The 21,745-nt window shown below is 34.2% G+C and overlaps 1 protein-coding gene across 7 annotated transcripts in view; it reads left to right on the plus strand.

Annotated features, from left to right (window-relative positions):
* The window catches only part of STAG2 (stromal antigen 2), a 117,169-nt gene that overhangs the window by 39,000 nt on the left and 56,424 nt on the right, over positions 1-21,745 (plus strand). For all 7 annotated transcript variants that reach the window (XM_032619200.1, XM_032619199.1, XM_032619201.1 and 4 more), the window contains 5 exons: positions 2,003-2,146; positions 5,339-5,417; positions 8,607-8,771; positions 14,476-14,572; positions 19,043-19,119. In XM_032619200.1, coding sequence (XP_032475091.1) covers positions 2,103-2,146; positions 5,339-5,417; positions 8,607-8,771; positions 14,476-14,572; positions 19,043-19,119 — 462 coding nt within the window. In that variant the 5' untranslated portion in view covers positions 2,003-2,102. The remainder of the gene's footprint in view (positions 1-2,002; positions 2,147-5,338; positions 5,418-8,606; positions 8,772-14,475; positions 14,573-19,042; positions 19,120-21,745) is intronic.

The raw sequence follows: 21,745 nt of genomic DNA on the forward strand, positions 1-21,745 counted from the left end.
CAGGTGTTTCACTGGGATAGGGAGTTGGCTAGTTTAATAATTTTTTCTAAACCTATCAGACCCTGGCATGATATTTCTTTTTAAAATACAGACACCTTGTCTGGGAGACTCACATCTTTATAAATTCTGTTTTTCTTTTGTGTTTTCTTTGGTTTCTAATTACCAAGTACATGTTAGTATAGCCGTACTTTGAGAAAAATAAGTTGACCTGGCAAGACTTCTTGTACACTAGAAATTCTGTGCTATTTAGAGGAATGTAGTATATCATACAGTACCTGTTTTATTTAGTGCTCTCTGCTTTTCAGAGCTGATTCATTCTTTATGTCCTTTAGTAGAATACATTTATGAACTATCTTTAAAGTCTGCTTAAAAACTGTATATTTAAGGAATGCATCAAGTTTGGTTTTATAAAATGCTTAGAGAGAGAGGGGAGGGGACAGGTAGGTAGACAGACACAGCAAGCTCTTTATTTCCATCTTGCCATCTAGATGACCTGATGTGTTGGTTAGAACTTATTATCTCTGTACCTCTCCAGCTCACTTAAAAAAACAAAATTGTTCTCTTTTTAAAAAACAGTTTTCTTTTTTAAATTAGTTGGGATTTTTAGGAGGCTAGAGTGTATCCTACATGTGATGATGGCAAGTCTCAGAACTCTGATATACTACTTAGATAATTCCTTAGGTTACAATAAAAATAAAACCAAATTAACAATTAGTGGTCTTGGAGGGGAACAATCCTGAGACCATGATTTAGTGTGAGAAGACTATACTAACAGTGATATCTAAATAAATATTTTACAATATGAGTATTCTTCAGAAAAAAAAGAAACTCAAAGTGGTGGTATAGACAACCCTTGATTAGGGCTTAATTTGTATATTATTGATTCTTGTTTCTCCTCTTCATTATTTTGCTATTCATAGTAGCTTATTAGAGTGAGCAAGGAAATGCAGTGTTTTGAACTTTTGTATGTTAATTATATATTAAAAAATTAAAAAATATATATATTAGTAGCCATTTATGATGTTTTTTCGAGATTTAAACTTAATGGAAAAATTGAATGATCAGTTTCTTGTATAAAGTTTACTCTGCTGGAAGAGATCATTAGAAGTTCATCACTATGTGATATTTGAATATTTATTATTAATTGGATATGTTTAGTCTTTAGGTGGCCACCAAGTATGAGATTTGCTCAGAAATAAAAGCATAAAATTTTAAAAGAAAGTTAAAGATTCAGAGCTTCAAACCCAGTCTGTTTTCTCTTTTTTGTTACAGATTTGTCATTTGCTTTTAGGTCACTCTCTTGTTTAGGAACTGCATCTTCCTATGGCCAAACTTACTTTGGTCACAAATGGCATTCATCTGTTGTCCATATGACATTATTGGTATTTAAATTGATAATAAGTTCCTTGAGGGAATGGATCAGAGCTAACATTTTTCCCCTTTCCTGTTCAACGCAGATGGTATTATCATGAAGTGTAGTTATTTAGTAATAAGCCACGCTTTTGGACCGTATGTTTCGTCTATGGTAGAAGAACCTGTTTTTAAAGTATTTTAAAATTATATCTTAGATTTTTTTTTTATTAGCTCCTTTTAACTATACTGTACATCATAAGCAGAAAGCTATAGAATTTTCAGGCGTCTTGTATTATGGTTTAAACTTGTCATAAAGATTTTAGGATGAGTAAAAGTCACATTCTGTTCCTAGTTAGGGTATCTGTCTTTTTAAGCAAGGCTGGAGAATCATAACAAATTTAAAAAAATAATTGTAATAGAAGCTTCTTTCTTTGTATTTGTTGTTACTGTCGTGGGGCTACAACAGTTGTAACAAATCCGTATCTAGAAAAAGCAGTCAAATACAAGGGAAAGAAATCCTTATTTACTAAAACACATTAGCAGACACTTGGAAATTTAGTTTTGGGGCAGATATCCTTCCCAATATTTTTGGTGTGTTTATAATAAATATGGCGTTCTCCCTGCCCCCCGCCCCCTGTCCCTTTTAAAGGAATTGTCTGTCTTAGAAGAAAGAAGCAAACCATCATTTTACCCACGTAAATATATGAATATATTTCTGACATTGGGGCGTCCCAGAAGATGATAAAGAAATGATAGCAGCTCCAGAAATACCAACTGATTTTAATCTACTTCAGTAAGTACATTATGATAATCTCTAAATACTCGTTTTTTTCCACAAAATGGGAACTGTATTAACTTCAGTTAAAGTTACTTCTGCTTGAGAAGATATAATGTTTCAGTATAAAATAGCATGCATACTTGGAAATAGTTTATATCAATGCTTATTGGGTTCTGTAACAGTAATTCCACGCCTTTTTTTGTAGTATATTTTATAATTTAGATCCTGGAAAATTTATTATTTTTGCTGTTCAGTTCTTTGAGTCCATACTTGGTTTTACAATAGCAACTGTTTTGAAGGGAGTGTCATGAAATTCTTAAAATGTTAAGTGTTCTCATTAGTAAGGAATATATACCATGCAATACTATTTAGGATGTAATGTCAGATTTCTGTTTAAAATCAAATGACAGGCTAAAACAAATGTAGGAGGGTAGGACATGCTTTCCTTTTTTTTTTTAACCCCCCCAGAAACAAATTATATGCTAATTGGTCCATAAAGTGACTTCAACATAGCTATTTTCTTTACCCTTGTCTTAAAAGCTACTGTGCTCCTTATTCAGCTTTTATTCTCATTACTCTTTGGTGTTTTGATGTAGGAAAGAATTTGAGCTGCTATATGCAGCAGTGGTTTTCATACTAAGCTCCAGTTTCATGAGGTACCTAAGCGAAGAGTGAACCTTTAAACTGCTTGTGGACCCCCATTAACTTTACGCACACATATACCACATATTAGGGGTCTTTATAAGACTTGATTTAAAAACAGAGTCTGGTTGCTAAAAATTTTGAAAACAGCAGATATCCTTGTACATAATGGTGGCCAGTGTCTGCTTTTGATGTTTTATAGATTTTCATTTTTTAAATAATTTTATTATTTTCAGATTGTTAAGGGTCTGTTGGTATATTGCCAATATTTCAAAGTATGATTTTTAATGTGATTTTAATCCCAGTTTATATTGACTCTACTTTCAGATTTTTGAGGAAAATTTCTTGTTTTTGTTTGAGGGAGGATATGGGATAGTCTGAGAAAAAAATTAATTTTTGGTTTGACTACTATAAAATTATGAAATTTCTCAAATACATTAATACAGTAGAGGTAATTTAAAAGGTTTGCGTTATAAGCTGGACTGTTGACCATTAGAATATCTCGAGTAATTAGAGCCTGAAATAGGATAATGGATAAGAGGGAATCGATGTTGTGGAGGTAGAATAGACAGTATTTGATTGGGTATGTGAGGTGGGGGCAGGGTAAAGAGAAAGGAGTGGAAGATTCAGTCGTGTGATGGATGGCTCATGAAGTTTCCAGCACTAAAAGGTGAACCCAGTATACCCCATAAACATATTAGCATATGGTAATTTCACCTAGGATAGGTTTTTGTTGTTGTTCTTTTGATCTTAAAAACAGAAGGAAGCATTAGAGAAAGACAGACTCACAAGAATATTTCTTCTCTGGTTGGGGATATTTTAGACTCTTATTACCCCATTTACTCACTTCAGTTTTCTTCAGAAGGTTTTCCAGTTAGTAATTAAGCCTCTAGTGGCTCATTCTTCTAGTTGGGATAGTCTGGAGATGAGGATTAAGAATGTAATTGAGCCTTTGATTACTCTTTGGCCATCAGAATATTGGCAAAGACTAGTGATTGCAGACTTAGAGCATTTACTGAGCTCTCTAAGAGAGCTAGTCCCACAGATATCTTGGGGAAGAAAGAAGATTACTTACACACCAAGATGTTTAAAACCATTTTCAAAAATTCTTTTGCAAAGCCATATAGGCATGTGGGAAGATTATTGATGACAACAGTATTCTTAAGATGTAAGAGGCATGAGTTTCAAGGTTAATATTAAGTAGTCATTCAGTTTTGGTGCATTAACTATGGGAAATGGTGTTTATTACAGGCTCTTTTCCTCGCAACATTATAGGACATAGTTAGGATTGCCACTATCTTCAATACATTGTTTAAATAACTTTGTAGGTAAGTGCTATAAATAGTAATTTTTTTCCCCTGCTAGCATCTTAACCATTATTTTAGATTTATAAAGTATTCCTAACTCACAGCCTCTGGACAGCTGGTTATTATAGCAATAAAAATGGAAATAGAAGAAATCTAGTTAGAGAAGACTAGCTTTAGAAAGATAGTCTTGCACTTTGATTCTGTTTATTTTAAACAAAACCGACAATAGTTTTACACGTTAAAAATGGTAAAACCTTTATCTTTTATGTGTGTTGTTCAGTTCTAAAATCCATTGTGACCCAAATATTGATACTGAGTATGCCTTGCCTTAAGTATTTAAGTGTGGGTCTGTTACTACTATTTAGATAGATAGACCCATGTTTACATATATAGGAAGCATCACACATGTGTATTTAAATTGGTTTACTTCCATTTTGCCTTAGAAAATCCAGATTATACAAAGCACCCCTCCTACTCCAAAATAAGGGACAGTTTCTTAGAACTATAAATCTATATTTTAGAAATTAAAGAGACTTCAGAGATTTCATTCTTTCCTGCATAAACGTTGTTTGTAGATGAGAAGATTGAGTGTGGTTGTCAGTTGTCCAAGATCACAGTTTCCTAGTACCATATTAACTAGAACCAGTTTTCTTGACTATAGCTCAACAGCTTTTTGCTTCATAAAGGATTTTGATCAATTAGCACACTTCCCTACCCTGTTGATTTAGTTTGTAAAAATGTTTTACGTATATTCTTTCAGAAATACATGTTTTGTATAGTTACACTTAGATTATGAATATTTTTGTGTTATATAGGAAAGGTCATAAGATCCTTAATATTGCTAAAATTCCCTAATAAAGATTATCTCATACCTAGTGCTAAAATACAGTTTTACCTGAACACCATGGTCTTTGAATCAGAAAATGAAACCAGCCATTCCAATAGAACACCACGTTTCCTAGAGTTAAAAGTTTGAGAGCCCCTGGTTTTGTTTTTATGCTTTGGTTAAAAATTAACAAAATAAAAACATGCTTAGACATTTGTGTTTTAGATTAATGTTTTTGTGTTATATAATTTTAAATGTTTGGTAATATGCTACGATATGTTGCTTTGGGAAAGCATCTTAATTACATTTAATGCTAATATAGTTTTGTAATGAGTTAACCAAGCCTTTCTTTTAGAAAATATGGCAAAATTTAGAAACTCCATCTATATTTCTAAGGAAGATTTTAAATAATTGCTTATCTTTTTGTCATAGGGAGTCAGAAACACATTTTTCTTCTGACACAGATTTTGAAGACATTGAAGGAAAAAACCAAAAGCAAGGCAAAGGAAAAGTATGTATAGAATATGTGTCTTTATTTTGGTTCTTACGGTCATAAATATACATATATGAATAAATATAATTATATACTATATATAGTTGTTTTAGTTATGTCTCAGATGTTGTTGTCTTTTAAAAATGCTTTTTTCCCCTGACTGGTATGGCAAGTCTTTGAACACTTCTACTACTATAAAGTTGAAATTAATACGTCATTGTTTCTAGTAGTTTATTTTATAAAGCATGGTATGCTAAGCAAAATGTGGTATTCTGTTGGCTTTATTTTTATTTGTACATGAGTAGTCCAATGTAAAGCAAATCAGTAAATTTCTTATTCTAAAGTACCCTAAAAATGTAACCTACAAGCGTTTAAGTCTAATGGGTTACTGTTGACAGTGACTCTTTATAAGTAATGTCAAGGATAAAAACTAACAAAGTTCTGAGTCAATAGAATGCAAGTTTAGAGTATGAGTGGGTAGCCTGAGAGGTGTGGGTAACTTAGTGAATGGTTAAATCATTTTGCTGTTTTGGAAAGTACATTTGACTCCGTGCATGTGTAAATACATTGTGCAAAAGATGACTTGCTTTTGTTCAGCATTTTCTTTGCCAAAATGAATTTTGGATTTATATTTTCTCATGACACATTTACTTTTTTTTTCTCTCTTTTTTTTTGATGATTCTCTTATTTATTTTTATTGGGGTATAGTTGTTTTACAATGTTGTGTTAGTTTCTACTGTAAAGCGAAGTGGAGTTCCCTGTGTATACAGCAGGTTCTTATTAGTTATCTATTTTATACATATGTGTATATATGTCAATCCACATTTACTTTTAAAAAGTCTAAATAATGCAGAAATGTACAATGAGCAAAGTAAAAATTTCCCATTTTAAATATGTAAACATTTTTCATGAACATACAAATGTATATATACACCTATATATAAAAATGCACATAGAATTTTACTTAAATGGAATCATACTGTGCAAACTGTTTCATTTGCTTTTAAAACTTAATGACATGTTGTCAGCAGCTTTCCTATCAGTGAATTTTTCCTGTCTGTAATTTTTAATGGTGTCATAGGATCCCATTTTATGTATGGAACATAATTTATTTAACTAGTCCTTGGAATATCTTTTTAGAGTGCACATAATCCATGTGTTTCATAATTTCGTATGCATTCTTAGTCCCTTAAAAAGTGGTAGTTTGGCGGAGGGGAGAGAATGTGAATGAATACAAATGTTAACTCATGACTATCCAAAGACAGCCATAATTCTAGTGGGTAGTATATGCTTATTCATTAGAAAACCACTTTTCCTTGTTCTGCAGTCATCTTTCAAAACCGAAACTCTGCTTTTGGCTTTAATTTGCAAGCTGGGATAAGACTTATAGTGGCATCTGAATAGAGTAGCCACTGTTGTGAGTGAGGTATTAGGCATCAGATCAATGATTTATTATAACAATAATAATGTTTTGACCCTATACTATGTATGTTCCATGCAGTGTGCTAATAATTTTACATGTTATCTAATTTAATATTTGAACAGCCCTGTAGATTAGAAAACTTAATTTTTATAGATAGGAAACTGAGGTCTAGAGAAGCTTAGTCATTAACGATTTGAGCCCACATCTGTTGAAAGGTGGTATACTCTTAATGCACTATAGTATACTACCTCATAGTCTTTTTTTAAAAAATAAATTTTATTTATTTATTTATGGCTGTGTTGGGTCTTCATTGCTGTGCATGGACTTTCTCCAGTTGCAGCGAGCATGGGCTACTCTTTGTTGTGGTGCACGGGCATCACAGTGGTTTCTCTTGTTGCAGAGCACGGGCTCTAGGCACGTGGCCTTCAGTAGTTGTGGCTCTTGGGCTCAGTAGTTGTGGCTTGCGGGCTCTAGAGTGCAGGCTCAGTAGTTGTGGTGCACGGGCTTAGTTGCTCCGCAGCATATGGGCTCTTCCTGGACCAGGGATTGAACCCGTGTACCCCTGCATTGGCAGGTGGATTCTTAGCCACTGCGCCACCAGGGAAGCCCTAAAGTAGTTCGTAAGAGTAGGGTGGTTTTAGATTCTTGAAGAAGGAGAAAAGACCCTTTATGGAACAAAGTATAGAAACATACAGACTGTCAGTGGAAGTAAATTTGTAGATCTGGCTATAGATCAGGGATCTGCAAACTATGGCCTGTTTTTGTACTACCCACGAGTTAAGAATGGTATTTACAGTTTTAAAGGATAGTTAAAATAAAGAATATGTGACAGAGACAGTATGTGGCCTGCAGAGCCTTAAAATATTTACTATCTGGTACTTTACAGAAAGTTTGCTGACTGTTGCTCTAGATCATAGAAATGGGTAGATCTAAAAGAGACCCTCGAAATCATCTATTCTAACCTGTAAAGATATTGATACAACTCTGGCATTTTAGAAATGAGGACTCTGAGTTGGGGAATGACTTTTTTTTAATAATAAGGTATAAATGCTGTTGGAGGTGTTTTATATCTGAGGCATGTAGGCAGCCTATTCACTGATTTATGAAGTCCCTCCACCCAATGTTAACTTTCTTATAAAGGGGCTTCATTTCCATAGTGTTCGTTAATTGAACTTTCATGATAAATAAGTGTTGGAGGGAAGGCCCAGAACAAGAAAGAGGTTGATATACCGATTAATACTGTTTAGAATTCCTTTGTCAATGCACTGCAGTGATTTATAAGACTAACAATAGACATTAAGTTAAAATGTTGAACTCATTACGAGTTACTTATTTCATAGAGTTTTGTTATTCTTGCTGCCCACTACAGTCTGCACCCTAAAGCACGATCTTATGAAGTAGGCACTTTTTTTTTTTTACTTTTATCCTCACTTTACAAGTTAGAAAATCTCTCTGAAGCACAGTGTGGTTAAGTAACTTGCCCAAAGATCACTCAGCTAACAGGAATAGAAATTTGGGACTTAGGCAGTCTGTCAGTCTACAGAGACTGTGCTCCTAACTGCAGTGTCACATGAGGTATATGGTAGTATAAGTTAAAAAAATTGATACCACAAAGAGCCTGTCACAACCATATCATTTTATTATGACGCGTGTGTATGGCACTCCCCTTTAGGTCAGGTTTAAGTGTTTTATAATTATGCACGCTATCAGCTGCTCCTGCTGTAGCTTTATTTTGAACTCTCAAGGATAAGGATATAACTTAAGCAACTTGTATTTTTATGCAGACTTGTAAAAAAGGCAAAAAAGGCCCAGGAGAAAAGGGCAAAGGTGGAAATGGAGGAGGAAAACCTCCTTCTGGTCCAAACCGAATGAATGGTCATCACCAGCAGAATGGAGTGGAAAACATGATGTTGTTTGAAGTTGTTAAAATGGGCAAGAGTGCTATGCAGGTAATGTTTATTGTGTTCTTCCTGGTTCATTTGTATATTTTGAACTTAAGTGGGTTATATAAAATATATCCCTGATTTTTCTAATTGTGTTTAAAAAAGTTTTTAATACTGCGTATTAGAAAAAAGCAACAAACTAGTCAGAAAACAAGGGATCTGTCTATTCAGACATAAGACCTTTAAGCTGTGTCTTGAGTCATTTTCTGCTGCATTATTTTCTTTTAATGGCATATAATAAAAAATATGTCAAAAAATATGCTGATGTAAACCCTGACTGTGACATTTCAATTTCCTTTGAGTTTATATAGTGACTGTTAAAACATGAAGTTCTTTGCACATACAGAATTCTTGGCTGAGTGACCTAATGTAATCACTGTCCACTTTAGTGAATTCTTTTGATCACTGTTGTCTATTAGAAATTTTATTACTTGTGCTGTTTCTTAACAGAGGAGTACAGAGTTGGAGTCATATTCATGTTAAATCATCCTGAATTTGTTTCTTCATAATTTTATGACAGTAGAAGCATTTCAGCTTTACACTGGAGGCTAAACCCATATGGTTTTAAAAAATTGAATCAACACTATACTCAATATACACGCTTAATGAAATTATTATTTAATTTATAAAAGCTATAGGGAATAGTTTTTTTCCTTCATGGAATTAACTTTCATCTACAAAAGGTGCACATGGATGGTTTAGGGAAGGCTAGTCATTAAACTTTGTTATTAATGAATAAATGAAATGTAAATCTTGATTATAAATATGCATTTATCTAAATATGTATGGTTTTGTAAATAAAATTTAAAATATCAATTGGAACTAATAAGGCACATTTTTTACACGTAAAATGAAAAAGAATTGTTAGCTTTTGAACTATCACCAATTGTATAGTGCAACGTATTTTCTTAAATTCAAATTCACTGTCACTTATCCATATATGGTTAGCTTTCATAGGGTTGTGATTAGGATGTGGATTTTATTTCTTGTTTAATGTTTTAAATGATTATTTTGTGTACACATTTGAAAGAAATAATGTCTTATTATATTACTGTGCTATGGTTTATTTAGTCATTTCCTAATTTAAAAAATTATCCTCCTCTCTGGTTCCCATTTTGGGTTAATTTTATTGAAGAGATAAATTATCTCTGTTAAATTGTATACCATTTCATTACTTTCCTTTTTATATTTATACTTTTCTCTATAATATTTTGTTCTAAGTGGTTAAATGCATTATTTTTTTTTCTAATATCTTATCATTTTTGTTAACATAAGAAATCTCAACTTATATCTGCAGCTAATTAGGCTATTCTATTTTTGTCTAGTCTGTAGGGTTTTTTTTTTTTTTTTAACTTTTTGGCTCATCAGAATTTTTTAATAGAAAATGTGAGGGCTTAGCTTTATATTTCTTTTTGTTAATGGTATCTCAGTGTTTAAAGAGTGAACATTTTTCTTATTTTTGTGTTGCTTATGGTTTGTCATATGTTAAGATTGTACCTCTATGCCATTTGTTTTTCTATTTCTAAGTGTGATTTCCCGCTTAAAAGCAGTATATCCACAGTATCTCTCCATTGATTTCCCTGAATCATCTCTCCACCTCCAGTTTGTTTTGTGTACTCCCACTTGTGTTATCTTTCTAACACCAAATTTGATCAAGGAAGTCTCCTGTTTACAAACTTCTAAGAGTTCTTCCTTATCTAAAAGTTCCAGCCCAGATTTCCTTATGGCATACTTGCTGTTCTCTAGCCGCCATATGTTCTCTGCCCCTAGACCTTTCTTTTTGTTTTTCTTACTGCCTGGAATAGTCTTATTTTTCTCCCTTCCATATCACAGGATTGACTAATTCAAATGTCACTCTTTTTTGGGGAAACATTTTTGGACTCTATCTCCTTCTCCCCTTGAATGTATTTCTTATTCTTCTCTTTCCAGTATAGCACTTAGTATATTGTATTATAGTTATGCACACGTCTGTATTTGCTTCTAGATTGTTAATTCCTTGATTGGGGACTGTGTATTACTCATTTTTTTGTATCCCCAGGATATCGCTATTTCGGTGATTATGAGTGAGAGTGAATAAGTACAAGACTCACTGTTGGTTTTAAAATAGTTCTTAAATTTTAAGAAAGAAGAAATCATGCATGTGCCCCTAGTTCTATTAGATAATAGACGTTGAATTTTATTGAATGAGTTTTTAGTATATTATTTGATGATTAAAAATTTTAAATATATTTCATTGTGATAGCTTGTATTAGTTTTACTATTTGTATTTTATTTGTATTTATTACAGCAGCCTTATGTAAACTCTAGTATAAACTCTTCTTGATCTTCAAGAATAACTTTTTGATGTGATGTGATTTTTTTTTGTAAGATTTCATTAAATATTTTTGTATCTTTATTGATGAGAATAGCCCTTGTTCTAGTTATCTATTGCTGCATAACAAACCACCCCAAACTCAGTGATGTAAAAGAACAACCATTTTATTATGCTTAGTGATTCTGTGGATCTAGAATTCAGACAGAGGTAAATAGGGATGTCTCTTTTGTGCTTTCATCCATGATGGCTGGGGTCTTAGCTGAGATAGCTTGAATGCCTGAAGGTGACAAAAACAGTTATGGACTATAATAATCTGGAGACTTCTTTATTCATGTTTGGTACCTAGTCAGTAGTGATTTGAAGGCTGGGCTCAGCTGCAACTGTTACCTGGAGTACCTACAAATGGTCCTTCCACGTGGCTTTGGCTTCTTACAGTATGGCTTCTGAGTTTGGAGAGACTATCCTGAGAGGAAGTATCTAGTTCTGTAGTGCTGCAAGAACCCAATGCAGAAGTTGAATAGCCTTCTATGACCTAATCTTGGAAGCATCATTTCTGCTGCACTCTGTTCTGGAGAAGGGGACATAGACCTCACTTCTTTTGGGGGAGCAATGTCAAACAACTTGGGGCCATGTTTTAAAACTCCCATATCACATAATATATTCTCTTGATACTGCCCATATCATATTTGGGGATCATCTTAGAAACATTTCTTTCATAAATTGAGTTGGTTGACATACACAAGCTGCTATAAAATATAGAAAAGGACTGAAATCTAGAAATTAAGCAACATTTTAGAAATATGTCCAGTAAATCTCTATGAGCCAGGTTATTCTTAAATAATATTTTCTTTTTCTTTTCTTTTTCATGTGATTATATTATCTTTTTTGTACATCAAATTATACATATTTTATTCATTCAGTTCATACCCAAATTCCGTATTTATTGGTATATAACTTAAAACATTTTCCCTCCTGACTTTTCATTTTTTATATTAGCTGTAATTTATCATCTTAATTTTTTAAATTTCGTTTATTTAAAAATTTTTTAATCTGTTTTGTGGTTTCCTCTTTTGTCCATGAAGGAATAAAGTGCTGCTTTTGTTTGTTTGTTTGTTTGTTTTTGCGGTGTGCGGGCCTCTCACTGTTGTGGCCTCTCCCGTTGCGGAGCACAGGCTCTGCACACACAGGCTCAGCGGCCATGGCTCACGGGCCCAGCCGCTCCACGGCATGTGGGATCTTCCGAGACCGGGGCACGAACCCGTGTCCCCTGCATCGGCAGGCGGACTCTCAACCACTGCGCCACCAGGGAAGCCCCTAAAGTGCTGCTTTTATTTTTTAGTTCTGTTTTTTAAAAAATTGCTATATTGAAATATACTTCACAAACCATAAAATTCACCCTTTTAAAGTGTAAATTCAATGAATTTTAGTATTGGTACATTCACAGAGTTGTGCAGCCATCACCACAGTCTAATTTTAGAATTTTTTCAATACCCCAGAAAGAAACCTCGTGCCCATTAGCAGTCACTTTCTCCTCACCTGCCCCCAGGTCTAGGCAACCATGAATCTACTTTCTATAAATTTGCCTATTCTGGACATTTCATATAAACGAGGTCATAAATATATGGTCATTTTTGAGTGGCTTCTTTGACTTAGCGTGTTTTTAAGGTTCATCCATGGTGTGGCATGTATTATAACTTCATTCTTTTTTATTGCCAAATAACATTCCATTGTATGGATATGTCATGCTTTATTTATCCATTCATCCCTTGATGTATCTGTGGTTTGTTTCCACTTTTTGGCTGTTGTGAATAATGCTGATATGAGTATTATTGTACAAATTTTTGTTTGGACATACGTTTTCATTTCTCTTGGGTAATAAATACCTAGGAGTTGAGTTCCAGGGTCATTTAATTCTTTAGCCTTTTGAGGAGCTGCCAAACTGTTTTTACAAAGTGGCAGCACCATTTTACTTTTTTACGAGCAGTGTTTTAGCATTCCATTTCTCCAAATTCTTGCCAGCATTTATTATTGTCTGTACTTTTTATTATAGCCATCTTAGTGGGAGTGAAGTGGTATCTTATTGTGGTTTTGATTTCCATTTCCTTTGTGGCCAATTACACTGAGCATCTTTGCATGTGCTAAGGGCCATTTGTATATCTTCTGTATAGAACTGTCTATTCCGATCCTTTGCCTATATTTTTAATTGGGTTATTTGGCTTTTTAAAATTATTGAACTGTAGTTCTTTATATTTTCTGGGCACAAGTTCCGTATCAGATATATGATTTGCAAATATTTTCTCCCATTCTGTGGGTTGTCTTTTCACTTCCTTGATGGAGTCCTTTCAAGAATAAAGTTTTAATTTTGAATAAGTCAAATTTATTTTTTCTTTTGTCTCTTGTGCTTTTGGTCTAATATATAAGAAGGGTTTGCCTAACTCAATGGTTATGAAGATTTACTTCTGTGTTTCATAGGTTTAACTCTTACATTTAGGTATTTGATTGTGTATGATGTGAGAGAGGGTCCAGCTTCATTCTTTTGCATACAGATATCCAGTTGTCCCAGCACCATTTGTTGAAAAGACTAGTCTTTCACTATTGAATTGGGTTGGCATCCTTGTCAAAAATCAAATGACCATCAATCTAAGGGTTTATTACTGGACTCTCAGTTTTATTCCATTAATCTACGTATCTGTCCTTATGCCAGTACTCTACTGTCTTGATTACTGTAGCTTTGTAGTAGGTTTTAAAATCATGAAGTGTGAGTCCTTCAACTTTGTTCTCTTTTCAAGACTGTTGACTATTCTGGATACCTTGCATTACCCTAAGAATTTTAGGATCAACTTTTCAATTTCTGCTAAGAAACCAGCTGGGATTTTGATAGGGATTGCATTGAGTCTGTAGCTCAGTTTGGAGGGTACTGTCATCTAACAATATTAAGTCTCCAGATCCATGAACTATCCTACTTTCTTTTGATGCTTATTTCTTATTAATATGGGACTATTAGTGCTCACTACAATATTTTAGTCAAATATCAGTATTTTCTAAGATATCTATAATATCTATATAGATATCTATATAGATATCACTATATAGTGATATCTATAATATCACTAAGAAATTTCAGTTTATAGAATTGGGTCCCATATTTAGGTTTTAGATTCCTTTTAATGCAAAAATGAGGAAGATGGATCATTTATGTACAATCAGGTGATTAATTTACTGAATTTGATTCCATTTTATTGTTTAAATTTAACTTTAAATTTTAGTATACAAGTGTATGTATTTATTGAAATAATGTGATACCACTTAATGTTGAATCTTAACTATTTTAATCTGACTTAATTAACTCTTAGAACGTTAGAAAAAGCTAATGATTCTTTTCCCCCTCTGCTGTAGTCGGTGGTAGATGATTGGATAGAGTCATACAAGCATGACCGAGATATAGCACTTCTTGACCTCATCAACTTTTTTATTCAGTGTTCAGGCTGTAAAGGTAAGATATTTATTTTGGAAGCAGAATGTTATCAAATGTTCTCTTCTTTTTTGTTTCACCTAAAGATTATTAGCACTTCATGTGGAAACTAATGCCACGATACTGAGTTATTTGCATTATAACCATACAAAATGTATGTAAGGAAAAAAGAGCAAAGAACAAAGAGAGAAAGTCTGTTGAGACTGTTATATTCATATGTGAAAGTTAACTAAAAACTTGGCAATTTTATAATTGTTATGTTACTTTATTAGATATATTTCCCACTTTCAGCATCTGGTTTTAGGAGCAAAGAAATGGATTAAGAATGGAGGAGGAAGATAATGAAGAGATACAGGTTCAAGTGGCAGGGAATTGTAGAGTGTAGGGAGTTAAAAAGTGCCCTGAATAACAGTAAGTAAGTAAGTAAGTAGGTAAGTAAGTAACTAAGTAAGTAAGTAAACTAAGGAATTGGTGACATTTACAGGTTTTTTTCCCTAAAAGGTAGAGAAACTAGAGTGGGGAGCGGGGTCTTTTTTAAAGTGTTTATACTTTATTTTAAAAGATTTTGAAGTAAGAGTAGGGAAAATATAAAATGTCTTCCCTGAGACAAAAACATGTAGCACACACATTTGGCCAGGGAGACAAAATTGTGTAAGTTGGGGAGTCATACATCCTGATCTGGATCAGTAAATGAGTTAGTCAAGATCATGGGCAGGTTCTGATTTATTCTGTGTCTCCCTAATACTTGGCCCATCCTTGAAATGCTAGAAGATGCACAGGCTAATAAATGTTACAGTTTTCCAAGGGTATTACATTTTTTTTAATGAAAATGACACCAAAAACATGGGCATTAGAAGTTAGGAGGAGGGAAGATTGCCTAAAAGTAGATCTAAAGAATTAAGGTGCTAAAGAATGACTGATTTAATAAACAAATCTGAAAAGAGATCCCAGAAAACAATTTACTTATGTCTACTCCTTTAATTCTACAAAACTTCTTTTAAAATCCTGTCATTGGAATTGGAAAACAAGTAACATTTTAAGAACTGATGCATTTTATGAGGTCAATCACAACTTTCAGTGCAGTCTACATATTAAATGTTATATATGTGAGGCCTGATAGACAAATTTATTAACTTATTGAGTCTATGGTCTTCATAATGCCATTAATATGGCCATTTTTTAGAAATTTTAATGTCTTTAGAGTGCAGAGAGTTGCCTAGTTTACTTCTTAGCTAAAGGTAGCTGTAAATCAGTATTAGAAAATTCTACTGATTCTGCTCAGAGGAAGTGTTGTAGTAATGACAGTATGATGAACCAGATTAACTCCTCAGAAAATGAGATACGTTGATACTATTTTTTTTTTGTCTATGTCCATTCCATCTTTCTGGAGTAGAAGGGTACAAGTACCTGTTTGTGGTGTTATGTAATCAAGGGCAATGCCCTTTCTCTTTAGATTCTTTGAAAATGGAAGGTTGATTGCAGAACAAGTGAACAGGTGCCAGAAATAATTTAATGAGTTGAAATTCTAATTTTTATATTCAGTCTTACCTATTATACCATAGTTTGATCAGTTTTAGTTTCCTAACTAGGCTTCTGAATTGCAGTTTTAAAACAAAGCCGTAGTCAGAGCATTTCCCTTTATCAGATACATTCCTTTTCTGGCATCACTGTATTTATAAATCAGGAGCTTGCCCATTAAACATTTGGACATACCTTGTCACAAACAAGGTTGTGAAAATTTTTAAAAATTGAAGGTGTTGAAAACTTAGGTAGATTTAAACACTGCTATAGTATTTATTTTAGAAGCAAGGAAGCTCCATAAAGAGGAATTTACCATGTAATCAAAGTTAAGGTCATTAAGTACTTAGAAAACATACTCAAAAATATTTTGGTAGAATTCTTTCATAAATGAATTAGAAACATGCTTAAGTATATACAGTGTACCTTTTCCTGTGGATTTAGGACTGTTATTATGAGCATCAGTTATTTTACTGTAGTTATGCCTTCTGAAGTATTGAGGTATGTGGAGAGATGTTTGGCCCTACACTGAATGGCTCCAGACTGCTCTGTGGTTGGTGATTCTGTGGCCAGTTGTTTCCTTCTTTCTTTCCTGGTCAGCTGTCACTTTTCAGTTTACCAGTTTTTAAAGCAGTCTTGCTTCATGTCCCCCACACTTTTAAGGCAGTGGGAGCTGGCCTGATGTCCTGATGGCTCCTTTACACCTGCCTCAGGAGTTATTATATGCATGGAGTTTGTGACAGCTATTTTGTTTTCTGCTTATATTTGGGTTTATGGCTGTTATATGGTCTATGAGATGAGAGGAGGAGCTTTAGAAGTTTGTCAAAATGTATGCAATATGTTTACTTTGAGATTTATTTATATATAAATGCTTATTTCGTAGAAATTATTTCAGGGATTGAGTTACTTGTCCTTCTCTAGCACTGCCACATTTACAGTACCTGGGTATAAAGTATGAAAAGGTTCTGGAGATCCATGGATCTAGATATAAATTAAAAACCTCTCAGAAGGTTTTTTTTTTTTTTTTGCGGTACGCGGGCCTCTCACTGTTGTGCCCTCTCCCGTTGCCGAGCACAGGCTCCGGAGGTGCAGGCTCTGCCGCTCTGCGGCATGTGGGATCTTCCCGGACCGGGGCACGAACCCGTGTCCCCTGCATCAGCAGGCAGACTCTCAACCACTGCGCCACCGGGGAAGCCCTCTCAGAAGGTTTTTGAGAATGTGCTTCTTTAGTCAGGGAAATCATGCTTTCTTTCAAATTTGTTAATATTTTTAAACAATCATTTGATTTTTTAATGTGGTAAGTAAGGGCTCTTTCACAGTACCAGTAGAAATTGATCTCACCTGGGGCTGGGCAGCAAGATGTAGACTAATAATCTCATACAAATTATTTAACTTCTCTTTGCCTTAGCATCGGTTTCCTCATCTGTAAAGCCAGGATTATAGTACCTCCTATATAGGCTTGTTGCCAGGGCTGAAGTGGCTGGTGCATACGCGGCTCAATGGATGTTAGTTCCTATTCTACTCCTGCTGGTTTTGTTACGCTACTGGAAGGTCTTCAGATTGCATGCCCATAGAGAAGGGAGCTCACATAGCAGTTGTTCTTTTCAGATTTGGGGTTGGAAAGAGAGTATGATGTTCTATTGTTGTTTTTAAATTTATATGCACACACATGTGCATGCGTATATAAAATAGAGCTTGGTCAATTGAAATATATCTAACTTTTATAATAAATCTCATATTCCTGTACCAAGACATTCTTTTATTTTTAAATTAAAAAAATTTTTTTGTTTGGCTGTGCCGTGCTGCATGTAGGATCTTAGTTCCCCAACCAGGGATCGAACCTGTGCCCTCTGCATTGAGCGTGTGGAGTCTTAACCACTGGACTGCCAGGGAAGCCCCAAGACATTCTTTTAGATGTTACTATATTTATGGTATTCATAGTGATTAGACTGGCAAAGAATAAATAATCTAGCATTAGAAATGTGGTTTAGGAAATTCACTTTTTACATTTTTTCTTTTTTAAAAAAATATCTGACACCCCATCAGTGGAAATTCATGTATGACTTCTTCTTGCATTGTCTCCTACTCATAACTTTTTCCTAGAAACCCCTTTTTTGATATTTGACCTATACCTGGCTAACTTTTACTACCTTTTTTTTTTTGAAATACAGTTGATTTACAGTGTTAATTTCAGGTGTACAGCAAAGTGGTACAGTTATACTACTTGTAATGTGCATCCTTTCTCCTTGCCTCTTCCATACTCCTTTAAAACTCTAAATGTCCTTATAAGAAACACCTACTTATCCAGATCTTTTTTTTTTTTTTTTTGTCTGAGCTATAGCCTTTCTTGGCTTTTCAACTCATTTGGGCATTTATTATGTACTAACTTTAATACTTTATTTTTCCCTTTCTCTCTGCTCCCCCCCCCCCCCAGTTATTCTTTGTTTAAACTTACAGCTAGATTACAGGCTTCTGGATGAGCAGGAACTACAGCTTACTACTTAGGTTTATTTGAAGCCCTTCGAGGGGATGATGGGATGTAGTTGCCTTACATATTGTTGTACTTAATAAAGAAACCTGGCTAAAGTGAAGTCTTCCTATTACTCTTTCCGTTATTTTCTTCAGGTTCATCCTCAAGGTTTTAAATGTTACCCTGGATGCTGCCTCATGCTTGATGACATATGCTTTATATTAAAGGGTCTTAGTCATTCTATGCATGAGTAAAGTTAAGTCAAGTAGAAATGGCTAAGGCTGATTGTTCTAGGAAAAAAAGATACCTGTCAGAAGTGTGGGGCTATTTTCTTGTATATGTTGATAATGGCATTTGTGCTTTATAGGGTTGAGTAACACGGTAAAGATCAAGTGCTATTGAAGTACACCTTATTGTGTGATTATAGACATTTTAGTGTTAGAGATGGACTTAGAAGTTATTTTTTTAATTTACCATTAACTTCTTACACTTGCAAATTTCAGGTGTTGTCACAGCAGAAATGTTTAGACATATGCAGAACTCTGAAATAATTCGAAAAATGACTGAAGAGTTTGATGAGGTAAGTTATTACCCTAAATGTTATGATAATTTTATGCATCTTGATCTTGATTTACTCTTCAGAGTATTAAATTCTGAATATTAGTGTTGTGGGTAAGAGCTTTGGCAGTAGAAATCCAATCAAATGATGGCCATGTGACCTTGGGCAAGTTGTCTTAGCATCAGTTTCATCATCTGTAAAATGGAGCTAAAAATACTTATAAGGCTGTTATGAAAATTAAATGCAGTAATGTTTGAAAAATTCCTTAGCATTTTACAATGCCTGGCATATAGTAAGAACTTAATAAATGGTAGCTGTTTTTATTTGTCAAAAAATTAAAATTTCAAGTAAGAATAAAATTAAGTGCCTACAAACATATCTTAGAATGTTGTAGAAGGAAGATTTGATAAATACTTGGGGAACCAGGTGCAAGCTTAGGCAAAGGAAAATACATACATACATATATATGTATAAAATTGTTTAAAGTCTTATTTATGTTTCAAATATGAGTAGTAAGAACAATACAAATCCATAATAAGTAGTAGCTTAGACTTTAGTTGATCCTTTATCACGGTGATGTCTTTGAAGTATTGTTGCCAATAAAGACATATTTAGATTTACTTTAATATAAACTCCTTCAGGACAGGGATTTTTGTTTGTTTTGTTCACAGCTGTATTCCAGCACCAGTAGTTTTACTCTTTAAAGCTTTTCACCATGAATTTTCAAGTAGAAAGCCTTGTCTCATTTGAGTTTTATTTGATGTTTTTTGGTTTTTTTTTTGCTTACTCAGATGAAGGAGCTTTCAACTATCATTCTAAAAGATAGACAAGAGTTGTTAAAATGGCTTTGATGATCACTAAGTGCTATTAATCAGTCTCTAATTGAGATATAATTATGAGGAAAGGTATTATTTTAACTTTCTGATATTAAATGTTTTAGTGAGAACTTTCTTTCTTCTAAACAGCTATTTGAAATAAGAATCCTGAAATAAGATTTGAAAATATCAGCAAACCAAGTTGCTAACAGCAATTAAGATGACACTTTTCAATATAGCACTAAATGAGCCAATCAGAAAATGTGGAAGAAAACCTTTTTGTGGAGTATTAGGACCTTATTCTCAGATGAGACATAGTTCAACTTGTTTATGGCATGACTTAAAATTTTTAAAAATGTATGGCCCTAACGACAAAATTTAATTGTTAAAAATTTTACTAAATCATACTGATAAAATGACCTTAAGTTTCTAGGACATTCTTGTCAGAAACTCTTACTTTTAGAGGTTCTGTGTAGTATTGATCTCTGTTTTTATCTTTATGACTTGCTTGTTTTTAATGATTTATGGAGGACCTCAGTGTATCTTCATTGGTGAATGCCCCATCTTATATATAGGAGTACTTGAGTACCTGTCTTTCCAGGTCATTCTAGCTACATTTCCATTTAAAAAAAAAATATCTCATTGTTTACATCTGCTGACTATTTGATGTCCTGAAGCTAATGAAAACATACATTGTAATCCTTCGATTATTTATAACTCATACATCAATCCATTAGACTGGCTGAGAATGTGATTTCATCATTTTGAATCCATTAAAACATATAACTTTGGTTTGATGTTGGTTTGGTTTTGTTTTAAAGAAATTTAGTAACCGTATCTTTGCTTATCAGAATAATGTTTTGTTTGATGGGAGAGGCTTTTTATTTTAGTATGTAATTGGTATATGTTTTCATTGGTAAGAGTGAATTCAGAATATCCATTTTGTTTTTTAAAAGATTTATTATTTATGTATTTATTTAGGGCTGCATTGGGTCTTAGTTGCAGCATGCGGGATCTTTGTTGAGGCACGTGGGATCTTAATTTGCGGCTCACGGGCTTCTCTTTAGTTGTGGAACGTGGATTCCAGAGTACGTGGGCTCTGTAGTTTGCGGCATGCGGGCTCTCTAGCTGAGGCGAGTTCAGTAGTTGTGGCTCATGGGCTTAGTTTACCCCATGGCATATGGTATCCCAGTTCCCTGTCTAGGGATCGAACCTGTGTCCCCTGCATATTGTAAGGCGGATTCTTTACCACTGGACTACTGGGGAAGTCCCATCCATTTTGATCTTAAATAAAAGAGATGTGTTCAAAGGTACCTCTACCTTTGCATATTATTCTCCTGCCTACTTTGAGGATTTATTATAGAAGAAAGATGAGATAAAGGAGTCTTTGTTTAAAAAATAAATTTGTTTATTATATTTTATTTTCGGCCGCATTGGGTCTTCATTGCTGCGCACGGGCTTTCTCTAGTTGCGGCAAGCGGGGGCTGCTCTTCGTTGCGGTGCGCGGGTTTCTCATTGCGGTGGCTTCTCTTGTTGCAGAGCATGGGCTCTAGGCGTGTGGACTTAAGTAGTTGTGGCACATGGGCTCAGTAGTCGTGGCTTGCGGGCTCCAGAGCACAGGCTCAGTAGTTGTGGCGCACGGGCTTAGTTGCTCCGTGGCATGTGAGATCTTCTCGGACCAGGGCTCGAACCTGTGTCCCCTGCATTGGCAGCCGGATTCTTAACCACTGCACCACCAGGGAGGTCCGATAAAGGAGTCTTTTCAGCTTCTGCCTAGGGTATTTGAAAAAAAAAAGTAAAAGTTTATTAAGTCATGTGTTTTAAATGAAATT

The sequence above is a fragment of the Phocoena sinus genome, chromosome X, assembly GCF_008692025.1.
Source record: "Phocoena sinus isolate mPhoSin1 chromosome X, mPhoSin1.pri, whole genome shotgun sequence".
Lineage (NCBI taxonomy): Eukaryota > Metazoa > Chordata > Mammalia > Artiodactyla > Phocoenidae > Phocoena > Phocoena sinus.